The 13212-nt window shown below is 36.6% G+C and overlaps 1 protein-coding gene across 3 annotated transcripts in view; it reads left to right on the top strand.

Moving 5' to 3' along the window:
- Nucleotides 1–278: 278 nt before the first annotated feature.
- The window catches only part of LOC115451753 (proline dehydrogenase 1, mitochondrial), a 40091-nt gene continuing 27157 nt past the window's right edge, over nucleotides 279–13212 (top strand). Inside the window, exon 1 of one of the 3 annotated variants that reach the window (XM_037436771.1) lies at nucleotides 279–714. In XM_037436771.1, coding sequence (XP_037292668.1) covers nucleotides 511–714 — 204 coding nt within the window. In that variant the 5' untranslated portion in view covers nucleotides 279–510. The remainder of the gene's footprint in view (nucleotides 715–13212) is intronic. The other 2 variants (XM_037436770.1, XM_037436772.1) reach the window with 2 other exon arrangements.

Here is a 13212-nt window from a genome sequence, read left to right on the forward strand (position 1 = left end):
GTGCCTACGAAATATTGGCCGCGGCGAACTCGGCTTGAACCGTTTCTAGGTCACACCCGGCTTTTGAACCCTAACCAACGTTTACGTAACAACCCGCAAGTAGTTACGTAAAACATTTTCATTTTTGCAGGACATCGGTTTCCCACGTGGTGCCGAGCCGCGGCGCGCAGTTCCTTACAAAACGTTCTCGTTAGTTGTGCAGTGAAGGACCGGTTCGCGGTGAATGTGATGGCCACCTGCTCCGAACCCTTGTTTCCTACGTCGCATTTCTCGCGCGCACTCGCGTGTGTCCGCGAGTGCTCCTGTGTCAGCGCGCGGCGCTACAACCGGCGCAGTCGTCCAATCGCCGCGAGCCGACCACGACACACCTCCACGACGCTCCGGTGGATTTAAAATTGGACCGGCTGCGTGCGCACTCGACTCGGTATCGAGCGGACGTCAGTGTCAGTTGTCAGTTGTCAGTCGGAGGCGACGGGCGCGTGTGACTTGTGAATTCGCAGAGCTCCGAACATGGCTCTGATCAGACGGCTGGCCGTGAACGCGCCCCGGAACGTACGAGTGGTTACTTACGCGACACAGACCCGCGACGATCTCGACCTAACCTTCAACAGTCCTAAAGATGCTTTCAAGAGCAAGAAGACGAGCGAGCTGGTGCGGGCGTACTTCGTCTACCAGATATGCTCCGTCAACTGGATGGTGGAGAACAACGACATGGTGAGTCTTACGTAACCGTCCGCACACCAATGTTTACCACGCCGGTTCGGAAATAGCTTGAAATTCGCCACTGCGTGTCCTTCGAACGCGTTCGGAACGAATTGTGGGTTTGAGGATTTTTTTTACGGTTTTTTTTACGTTGCGGAGTTGCTATGGCTGCCGGTGGGTATCGATTTTGTCTAGGGTGGCATGATCGTGTTAAGGTGGGCAGACGACGGGTTACCTAACGGGAATGAATGGCCGGGCGGTGGTGTGCGCATGCGTGCGTCGGTACCCCGACCGCCGCCAGACTGGAGTCCAGACTGGAGGAAATTGCAACGGAGCCTTCGCGTAGCATGAATTATGCATAACTGCAGTCGGCATTATCGAGTTTTTTACGTTCATGGAAAGAGTTATGTAAGATTATAGAATCGTAAATTAGGTAAGCAGTTATTGTACAGCGAAATGCTTTTATAAATCTTGTTTCAATTCTAGCATTTACGCTCTATTAATTTGACGTTCATATTTCATTCATAATTTTGAGTCCCATGAAACTTATAAGGATGAATTAGAAAATTCTAGATGTTTTAGAGAGCACTTACACCTATGTGATTAATGGTACTAATGCACCGGCCAGTCGTCACACAAGTTACACGTCGCGAACACCTCGCCTCGTAAGGCTTTGGATGAGTTTTTATTGCTGGCTGATAACATTTTACGAGCGGCTAGCAATGCTGTTTTTCCAACACCATTCGTTGTACTTAATACTAGCTTTTTATTCATCACGATTCTTATAAAAAGAAGATAATTTAATTATGTTTTATACAAGTATAAGTGAGTTGTAATATGTTCGCTGACTTTTATTTTAAATCGGTGGTAAAAATAAAGAAAATTAAAGTTGATAAAAGGTTAATGAGTAATTGCGATGGTTGGAAGGTGAATGTTTCAAATAAACTGAAGTCAGACAAGGAAAACGGTGGAATTGTAAACACAGATATGTAAATGTAAATTTGTTTTAAAGAAACAATTATTTAAAAATATTCCTGATGTATAATAAGAACTTATATAATTATTATTGAATGAGATTAAATTCTAAATTGGAGTATTTAAGTGCTAAGAAAAGCATTTTACAAATAAAAACATGAAAACAAAATGTCCTAGACTAGTTTTCTTTATAAAATCTAGATTCTCTTGATGAACTGTAGGTTGCATTTTTCGTGCCTAAACCAATATTTAATGATTCATTTACATAGTTACCGACTGTTAGAATCAAACGCTACTATCACGCGCAATCCTAACATTTGAGCGTGGTACCTAATCTAAAAAAAACAAGTTTGCCTTATAAATAATGCAAACAGAGTTAATTCTTATTATGGTACTCATTTTTTTCACCGAATTAATTAAATGGTTTTTATCGCTTAGTTATGTTGATCTATTAGATTTCTTACATAGTTAATATTTTATTCTTAAATCAGTATGCGATAATATTATTTTAAATAGGTCCTCGTCTCTATAGTCCTACTAATATTACAAATGCGAAAGTTTGTGAGGATGGAAGTATGTATGTTTGTCTGTTCCTCTCACGAAAAAACTATTGAACGGATTTGGATGAAACTTTACAATAATATTGGTTAAACATCAAAGTAATACATAGGCTACAATTTATAATGATTTTGTGTAATATGATGCTTAGCATGTTGCGCTGAGCAGCTCATTCTGCTTATATTTTTCTATCACTGAAAATTCTATTCTACGAAGGTATGTTTAGGTACTTAGTTTTTATTACTTTTTTATTTTATTTATCAGAGATAAAACAATTTTATTATTATGTCAGTTCACGGCGATCACTGCACTAGGCTCCAGGCCCGTTTCGCAGTAGACCAAATATAAATTAACAATATATACATTATCATTAGGCGACCGAATCCGTTCCATGTCTTAATTTTATTCGTAAAAAATAAATAAATGCTAATTATTGATGTCCCTCTCGTAATGTACAGTTATAAGATCTCTAAATGATCCATTCATCTTCGTATGAACCCCAATAGAAGTTACATGCCCATTTTCTAAATATAAATCTACTGCATTTGATTATATTTATTTTATAACGTTATGCGCGATCGATAATCCTTGTTTGCTTAATTTCAAGTAAAACACACATCGCTCCTTTATCCCCGAAGGCGTAGGCCGGGGTGCAACCAGGACACCCACGTGTAGTTTGATATGACTGGCGCAAGTCTATGCTTAGCCTAAGCCCATATCGGGCACATATTCCAAAATAGCTGAAACTGACCAGAAAAACCCAATATCACTTTGCCCGACTCAGGATCCAAACGTAGGACCTCTGAACAGTATACCGCGCACGCAATGCAATTACGCCACCAAGTAATTTCAAGTAATCGTTATAAACAGGGTAATTGAACTTGCAGATTAGTTTCAAGGTTATTTGTTACTTTATAAGACAATTCCACGAAAATTCTAATTAAATACAAATTCAATTCATTGACATGCCTCAACTTTTTAGCTAACGTATACAATTCTGTCTGATTAGGAATAACACCACAATATAGGAATTCCATAACAGATTAAATAGCTTGAAACATGTAAAATAATTCTTACCTATTACTGTTTTTCATATAGATATAAATTCCAAATTGTATCATTTATTTAAGCCAATATTATACTTGTGGAGGAACACTGTCACCCAAAATACAGGTTAACCTAGTTTGGGTGTCGGGGGACCAAAACCTTATTATGTAAAAATATTATTTTTTGGGAAACAAATAAATAAAAAAAACAAAAAATTTAAAAAAAAACTTTAGTACTCGACTTCTGCTCCCAAAACTGTCCAGACACTTCAATTTAAAGGGTATTGCCTATGTCAGCGCTGGGCATTAAGAGTCTAATGTCAAATAGAAACAAAGGCTGTGCACTGCCATATCGTTTTTTATTTCTTTGGGTAGCTATTTGGTTCGGTAGGTCGTAGGCGTGGAATATAATATCAGGTGAGAGACGAACTCGTCACCTCATTCAATTCAATAATAAAATGGCCCGTAGATACAAAGCCGCGCCTTCGCATAAAGCCTACCTGGTTCTGACTATAAAATCCACGTCAGTCCAAACGAACCGATTATTCGACCTATGTAAAACGAAAGAAATTTTAACTGCAGACCATCTTTAAAAATAAGTATTTGTTTTGCTGATGAAATGGATTTTGATAGGCAGTTGACTAAGATTGGCTAAGTTCTGATAAAAAAACTAGCTTGAATAACTTACTGATACCTTACTTATTGGAATGATTATGAACAACTTAGTAGGTACCCATAGCATCTATTACTTAGTTGTTATTGATTTATTACTATCGGGAGAATAAGGAAGCTTGGTCTAAGCTATTAACTCCTATACACCTATCTCTCATTAGATATCTTCAGACATATTTTTCTCCACATCTTAAGCAGTTAATCCCACTTTTGTCACTAGCCGCGAACAATGTCGTTGCGTAACCTCGAAGATGATTCATACGACACTGAACAGGTTTTCAAGTAGCAATTATTTAACGTATTGTAAAGTACTGATGGGTACGTCTTGTATTGTTTTCTTTTGGTAACGCCTGACGTGCTTAACATATCATTGGTATTTTTGCTGGGGGTAGAATTTATTTTATATCCGCCCGGATAGCGATCTCCGTACAAGGTGTTAAAACCCGTCATAGCGGCCCACGTAAGTGTGTCGCGTTCCGGGACCAGCTTGTGTATATCTGGTTCCAACAGGCCGGCATAATAGTGCGGACTGTCAAGGGGTAATCGTGTCTAGTGGGTCGACATTCTATCGGACCCCACTCCACTTATTAACAGGTGCAGTGCGGTCACTTTGTCGTGCCTGTACAATAAGAAGATATAAATTTTTTTAAGTAAACATTGTCATGATTGTAAACAAGTAAATTAATAATGATTTGTTGACGTACTTTGTTATAGGAATTACTAAGATAGGTACCATTTCTTAAATGGATAGTAAGTATAAATAACATGTTTTGGGCTCCAATATAACTTTAGCGACTTATATGTAAGGCGAACCTGCAATGGGCCAATATTAAATATAGTGGGTTTAAAGTCCCAAACCCCATTAAAAGAAAGAAAACCCTTGTCCAATAGTGGGCTAGCAATTTCAAAGTACAAATGTGTTTAAGGTGTCAAGGAATATGTCTTTTATACCAAAGATAGGCAAAGGCCGAAAAAGCAAACAACATTAAGACTTACTGACGCGACCTCGTCCTGAGGCCTTAATATAAAATGTTAGACTTTATTAGATAAAATGTAATTATCCGTCAGATAAAAAAATAACGTGTGGTTAAATATTTTATGATTAGGTCTTAGATTGTTACAGTTTAAGAACCTTCAAAAAGAAGCCGTTTTAAATGTTGACAACGTTTCAATTTCTCTAGCAATCTGTTTCTAGTTGGTCGTATTTTCGCGTTTATAAAAATAGATTTAAAAATGGTATAAAATATTTGAATTATTCCTACCAATGCTAAATTTACTTATACCGTAAAAATAAAAAAAGGAGAAAAATAACTAACAAAACGAAATTGGTGAATATAATTTTCAAAGACGTCAGGAAATTAATTATTCTGGACTCAAATGAAATGGGGAAAACCGGGAAATGAATTTCCAGACACTTTAACTCCACAATATCATGGGAAATTCGGATTGATAGCAATTTTAAATGTGACGCATCGTAGATAATTATCATAAATTCCCTAACGTGCTCTTGAATGTTAGTACACATTCAACCGAGATAAGATCTTATCATTACAATTGTGTTGCATACATGAATTACCTCAATCCACTTACGTTGCCAATGACCGATTGGCGCGGACTTTGTTTTTGATTTTATCCGCGAATGAAATTAATAGGGTTTTTTTTAAACCGAACGACTTGACCAGCAAGTCCCTAGCATGATGAGCGCCATGACTTCAAAACACGTAGAATTTTAGACTACAAATCACTAGACAATAGGTGTTTATTTGACCAGCAAGTCGCTAACATGATGATAAATACCAATATTAATATTTTGACACCACCTATAATTTAAAAATACAAATTACTCCACCTTAATTGTTAGTCCCTTTACTCTTAGTATTTAATCTATGTCAACATTCAAACGAGAACACAACAATGACTACACGTTGTTACTTGGCAGTAGTAATCGACATTGCGCTGATATTTACTCTTACTTAACATAAGTAAACTTGTAGCTAGACTTACGATAGACAATAATAAACATTATTGTTTATAGTATGTACATTGTACAGTGTTTATTTACTCAAATTATATGAAGTTACATTTTACATGGCAAAGGACGCGTGTTCAGCCTAATCCGTTTTCTTTAAGGTCGACAAACAACTTGTGGGTCACAGACGAATTGAGGATGATACGGATTTGTGAAAGAAGATAGGAGCGAGATGACTTAATTTTTAGTAGGTTGTAGAAATTTGGGTTAGAGTGTAAGCCTTGTGTATCTGATCATCAGCCATCATTTTACTGGTCTCTCATAGAATCCGCCTGGATAGGTACTACCGCAATGTCTATTTCGGCCGCCAAGTAGCAGTGTGTAGTCACTGTTTTGTTCCGGTATGATGGACATTGTAGCTTGTATAACTACTAGACATGATGAGACTTAACATCTCGTGTCTCAGGATGGCGAGCGCAGTGGCACACCAAACAATACTTTGTAATTCAAGTTGTTGGATGGTGCTTCTACTGTTTATGGGCGGTCGTATCGCATACCATTAGGCGAACGGCAAGCTCGTTTCGTCATTCAAAGCAATAAAAAAAAACCCTCTGGACCTTTGGAGAATTAGGTTAATAGAAACCCCCTCCAAAGTGTTGCCTGATTTATTATTCAGAAGTTTTTTGGCTAAAAGCTGTGTATAACAGTTATAAAAATAAGTAATTTTTACTGACGAGAGTTAAGAACGGAAACCACTTTCATTCTCACTAAAACAAAATATTACTGTGAATTTTTTATACCAGAATTTCGCATTTAAATATAGCTCCGTTGAAATGGTAGAGGCAATCACGCTGGCAGAGCATGATCGTGATTTTCGGCGGCTATATAAATTCTAATGTCAATATGTAGATACGAAGTATTTTTTCCTTTGTAGAATGTCGAATGATTCCACGTGCGAGTTAATTGCGTCATTATAGGATTAGAAGTGCAGTATCGGTTTCTAGAAATTTCATGGGTAAAAAGCATCTGTATGAAAGAGCATCGCTTGGGACCGGCTCGACTGATTCCTCTTTTTTTTGCCGTTATTTTTAGGCAATGATATTTCGGAATGTAGGTTTTATATCGATACATAATGAGTTTAATTTGGATCCAGGGATTAACGACACGAACTATCAACGTTGCTTTTTCGAGCAAGTTTTCTGATTGTTATTGGTAAAAACACAGTCGAAACGATTGTCACTTTTGATATATAAACGCAATGAAGCCGATTCAAGCATTTGGTATTTAAACCCAGTGAAACCGATTCAGTCATTTTTGGTATTTAAAAGCAGTGGAGCCGATTCAGTACTTACTTGGTATTTAAACCCAGTGAAGCCGATTCAGTCATTTTTGGTATTTAAACTCAGTGAAACCGATTCAATAAGTTTTGGTATTTAAACCCAGTGAAGCCGATTCAGTAATTTTTGGTATTTAAACCCAGTGAAGCCGATTCAGTAATTTTTGGTATTTAAACCCAGTGAAGCCGATTCAGTAATTTTTGGTATTTAAACCCAGTGAAGCCGATTCAGTAATTTTTGGTATTTAAACCCAGTGAAGCCGATTAAGTAATTTTTGGTATTTAAATCCAGTGAAGCCGATTCAGTAATTTTTGGTATTTAAACCCAGTGAAGCCGATTCAGTAATTTTTGGTATTTAAACCCAGTGAAGCACATTCAGTAATTTTTGGTATTTAAACCCAGTGAATCCGATTTAGTAATTTTTGGTATTAAAACCCAGCAAAGCCTAATCAGTAATTTTTGAAATTTAAACCCAGTAAAGTCGATTTAGTAATTTTTGGTATTTAAACGCAGTTAAGCCGGTTCAGTTTCGTCTACAGCTCAGACATTCACAACGTACTGTGGAGCGAATTAAAATAATACCAATTATGACGTCTCGACGGTTAATATACGGATTCATGCGATTAAAGTCGTTGGCAACTGGTATTGATGAAATATATGGGTTATTTAAATACAATATTTATTGTATTTAAAAGAAAAAAGTCTTATATCTGTACTAACATATAAAGCTGAAGAAATTGTTTGTTTGTTTTAACGCTCAAATCTCAGAATCAACCGTTTTTGACATTTTTTTTGAGTAATAATAAGTTACATTACTCTTCAATGCTGTAGGCTAATTTTCATCTCTGGAAAATATTTATGAATTTAACGCGGGCGGAGCCGCAGGCAAAAGCTAGTTTTCAATAATAGCTCAGTTGAATGTGGATTATAATAAATTCGGTAGGAGATACACCAATTGTCATCGTCTACGATTCTAAAATTAAGCAATAGGTTGTAAGTTTGTCTTCTTTTTTAGTAGGTAGGGGCCCGTGTAGTGGAAATATTTTGTAATTTATAGTTCTGGGTGGTTGCTGCTGCTTATGGGTAGTTGTAGACGAGTGACTTGCTCTTTTAATACGCACACACACAGCCGTACCAACGCATCCTACCCATTCCAACGGGGATCGAACCCGAAATCTCAGCACTGTAGTCGTGCCGTACATCTACGCCACCAAAGCAGTTAGACGTTAGTAACAGTCGCATAAAAAGGATTTCCACTATTTAATATCAGCGAAACTTGTGTTTTTCCATCGACAAATATGTTTCGTCATTTTATTTTGTACGTATTATCTAGTCTTATGACTTCGCCAGACGTGTGACAGACGCAGACAAACAGTTTTTATTTATTTAATACAAATATTTGCATTTGAATTTTGAATGCAGTTTAACTAAAGTTAAAATCTGATACATATATTTTAACCGGGATATAGCTAGTTGCTAGTCATGCCTAATGATTATGATAATGATCTCTGTCGTTCGAAATAAAATGATTTATTATTATTATATCTTAGAATGAAAAATACCGCATATTGCTTTATAGTCAATGCTCATACTTAGTTTAATTTGAGTAGGCGTCCCTGCAATCTACACCGGGAAAACTTGCGAAATGGTTTATCGAATGCTGGGGCCGGAAAAGAGTGGAAGGGAATTAGGGAAAGGACTGAAAATGTTCGCGACATCTCATAGGCCTCAAAGTGAATTTGCAACCATGAGATATACACATGTAACGTTCTGTTTGGCCAGAGTCGTGACAAATGTCCATCGTGCATGGCGTGCATTCGGTGTGTAAACCGAACGCACAAGAATTGCCTCCGTGAGAAACTCAATATTAATTGTTTTACTGTTGTATGATCTGATCTTAGATTTTCTTGCCAGAGTTCCTTGCCCGTTCTTCTATAGTGAGAACTGCTTTCCGAACTGGTGGTAGAGTTAATATTGACGGAATCTAAATAATGTATAACATTTTTACAGATTCAAATAAATCATTTCATTTCATAGATGTGAGAAAGCCGCTGTGTAATGCAAACAACTTGACTTAGTTTATGTACGACTGTCTCATGCGAGACTATCCAGCCCATACCTACCACTCTATCTCCTGTAAGCCGTGCCACATGATCGGCAGTGGAACGCATTGTAACACCGAATAGTGAAGTTCGCAGAGTCTGGGAGTACTATTCAGTCTTCAGTCATAAATTTAATGATAAGGACTGGTTGCCTGTCTCATGTCTGACACCCTGGGGGGATTGGGTACCACAGGAAAATTGTATACCAGGCTGGTCGGCATCGTAATCCAACCCTCGACCTCCCAGCACACACCCCACTTATAATGCAAGTAGACTAAAAATGTTCTTGTAGCTATGACGAAGTGTATAAGAAAGAAAGTAAGCATCAATCATTGTCATCTTGTGTTTGTTGCATGTTATAATATTTTAGGTTGTTTTAATGTTCCCTTTTATGTTTTCTTGTCCTTTTCTCCTGTGAGATATTCTTGGCGTGTTGTGTGCTAAATGTTTTTATTATTATTATAATTAAAAAGGCGACTCTTCAAAGATATAAAAAAATTGTTAGTCGATATTTATTTATTTAACACATTGTGAAACATAGAGGTTTTCTTCGGATCTTTTATAGCCCGGATGAGTATCTTTTTGATCTACACTTAAATACTCAATCAACTTTATTGTCGCGTGTCCAGAGTTATATAACAAGGAACATTTTGTCTTGTCGTGAGGTGTTACTTTATTAACAGCTTGCTGATCCAATTAGCACGTTTGATAGTGTATAAAAATATTATGCTTGTGTAGTTATGTTTTAGTAACTACAAAATAAGTATTATACGGTTTGTCCATTATTTACTATTGACATAAACAGGGCATTACTCTACTTGTAAGCCTACATTGGTATAAGAATGAAAATCTCACAGTAAAAAAAGTTACACATCTTAAAAACATGTTACTTCTATTATGATGTTCCTAATTAGTTTGCCACCACGATATATATGTGAGAAGTAGACTCAACCAAACTCAACATACAGTCACAGGAAAGCAAAATTTCCAAGTTTGTTTACTTGGACGACATTTTTTTCCGCAGTAAAAATCCATGTTTAGGTTGCCATTCTTGAACCTAGGAAGCGGCAGAATGGTCATATCTGACTCGTCGGCTATCCAACCCAGCAGTGGCGAAGCGTCCATACAATCCGATTTCTACTGGCTTCCCTTTTAGGTTCATTTACGTTTGTCATGGTTTATGTTTTCTGTTAAATTAGCCGCGATACGTTAACTAAGGCTTTTTTTTCGCCTCGAGTTACCTTTTGAAAAATTTCAATCTTCGCAACTGCAACCCAGATGTCATCGCAATGCCCTCTGGGTCTGGTCCCTACAAATTTTAGGCCGTCATACCTACAAACCTGTGGTGGCCTGCTTCTGCGCATGTAAAACAGTTCCGAGGAGTCGAGAGTGCATCCGAATTTGCCGGACCCTGCACAATGCCGCTACGCTTGCAGTTATTTTAGTTAAAAAATGAGACTAGTGAGCCGATTTTAAATAAAATCTTTGGGACTAATCTGGAATATTCTTTAAAATAATAAAAAATAATTTACCAAAAAAGGTTAATGAATGTAAGTTCAGACGTAACAAACACGGAAAAATGCACGTCCAATTGTGCATCTTCTCCTTTTTTTAAAGTCATTTATAAATATATTTGTAAAATGTAAAAATATATTTGTATTTTTAAGTAAGTAAGTTGTATTTTTAAGTAAGGTTTGTATATTTAAGTAAGAAATAACTGTTGTTTGTGGTTAGTTATAGTATATCAGACAACTGAAAAATAGGATCATTCTCTGGATAAAAACAACGCTCAATCAAAATAACATTTTTTTTGTATAATACTAGCTTTTACTTTTGGACCGCGTGAAGGAGTTTTTTGGGATAAAAGTCCCGCTATAAGTTGTCCGTCCCGTCGAGAAAGTTGATAGCGGGAATTTTATCCTGGAAAATTCTTTCACGCGGGCAAATAAAATATACAATTATAATGAAAAGAGAAGGGAACACTCATTGTACTTAATAAGATTGCCTTATCAAAAGGTCGATGTCTTCTCAAGTCATTGTTGGTAAATTAGTGAAAAAATATATGACGTACTTTAGTAACAGATTTTTGTCTCCTAATGATGAGACTAATAAGTTACGAAACGGGAAAAATAACTAGCTATACCACTTAGACCTTTGTCAGCATTCATCTCGTCTAAGCCGTTTTCAAAAAAGGATTCCAATCTTAATTTCCAATCCAATGCTGAGAATAAACCAATTAAAATAAATCATTTTAAGCATGTGAAAAAATCTTTGTTCTCATTGGTCCAATTTAACGATGGATTGTAAAAACAAATTGGGTTGTTTATTGAAAACGGCTGTTTGTAAAAATTACCTGGTAGAGGATTCATTAAGACGTCACTCCTTACATGGTTAATGGATCCTGATCGGGTCACTGCCATTGATTAAACTTAAATATATTGATGCTATGTTGTGTTTCATATCATGAAATTGCAGGAGTCCAGAAATGAGATTCTCCTATAATTTATCAATCGTCATTTCTCTTCTCCGAGAGTTCGTCAGTGTACTCAAAATTTCTCTGGTGTATTAATCATGTTCTTTTTCATGGTCTGTTGTGACTACCTTCTGACTGTTCGTTCGTTCTGTTGGTTGCGCCAAAGTAGTTGTGACTGGGTTTTTCCATCTTAAGAAAATTACTCAGTCACAGCTCGGAGTCAGGAGGTTGGCGTTGTGATACACCCGTGCCTCGGAAAGCCGTTGGTCTAGCACCTGATTTCTTTTCGGGTCATGTCGGATTGTTGTCTCAATGGACTATGAAAGTGAAGGAACAGAGACTGCACCTGTGTATTGCGCACACACTTGTACTCTATAATATCTCCTGCGTACCTGGCTGATTGCCGTTAAGATTGGGAGCCGTGGCCGAAATTCAACTACGGATTTGTTCATTAGCGATATAATGTTTAGAAAATCTAAAATCTACAAAAAAAAAAATAAATAAAACGTGAACAGCAAGTGTAGAAAACCAGTTAGTTTCTTCAAAGTTTTTTTGTTTGATTTGTTAGTCTTTTTGTTTGATTTGTTAGTTTGTGGTGATACCGTGGGACGGTCCAAGGTCGCCACCACACCGTAACCGGCGTGATGCGCTGTACACACTCATGTGCAGTGTGCGTGTGAACACGTTTATTCAAACTGGAAAATAAGAGGTATCGAGTAGAACTGGGTGGATGAATTTAGGGTGTAAATTAAGGCTTCATTATTTTTAATATATTGATGAGAATATATGTATTGAAAGTTTAAGAATATATTTTATTAAGTAGATATTCAAAATGGATTGGATAATAAAAGGTATCGAGTATAACTGGGTGGATGAACTTAGTGAGCAAATTAAAGCTTAATTATTTTTAATATATTGATGAATATTATATTGAAATTTTATGATTGATTTTTTATTAAGTTTTTTATTAATTCATAATGATTTCTTATATTTAAGCGAAAGTCAGACTTCAAATTAAACCAAGTTCTAGATTTTATCGCGGATTTTAGTTTTATTTTAGTCCCGAAGTTGTGGAGATTGCAAACATCAGTCTTTCCCGTGACAACGACGGAATCAAAACTTTCGAAACGTTAGCTCGATAGTAAACAAAACTAAAAACCAAGATAAAATTCAATTCAATTCACGATCTGGGAAGTAATGGATAAGAAATTTCGGATATGGATACGGATATGGATATATGAATAAAATTATATCGGTTTCGGATATGTAATTATTTCGGATTATCCGGTAGTTTCGGATAGTTTCGGTTACGGATATTAGATTAACTGTTCACGATTGCGTGTTTCTATATAGCCTTCCTTGTTAAATGGGCTATCCA

This window comes from Manduca sexta, chromosome 9 (assembly GCF_014839805.1).
Source record: "Manduca sexta isolate Smith_Timp_Sample1 chromosome 9, JHU_Msex_v1.0, whole genome shotgun sequence".
NCBI classification, from domain to species: domain Eukaryota; kingdom Metazoa; phylum Arthropoda; class Insecta; order Lepidoptera; family Sphingidae; genus Manduca; species Manduca sexta.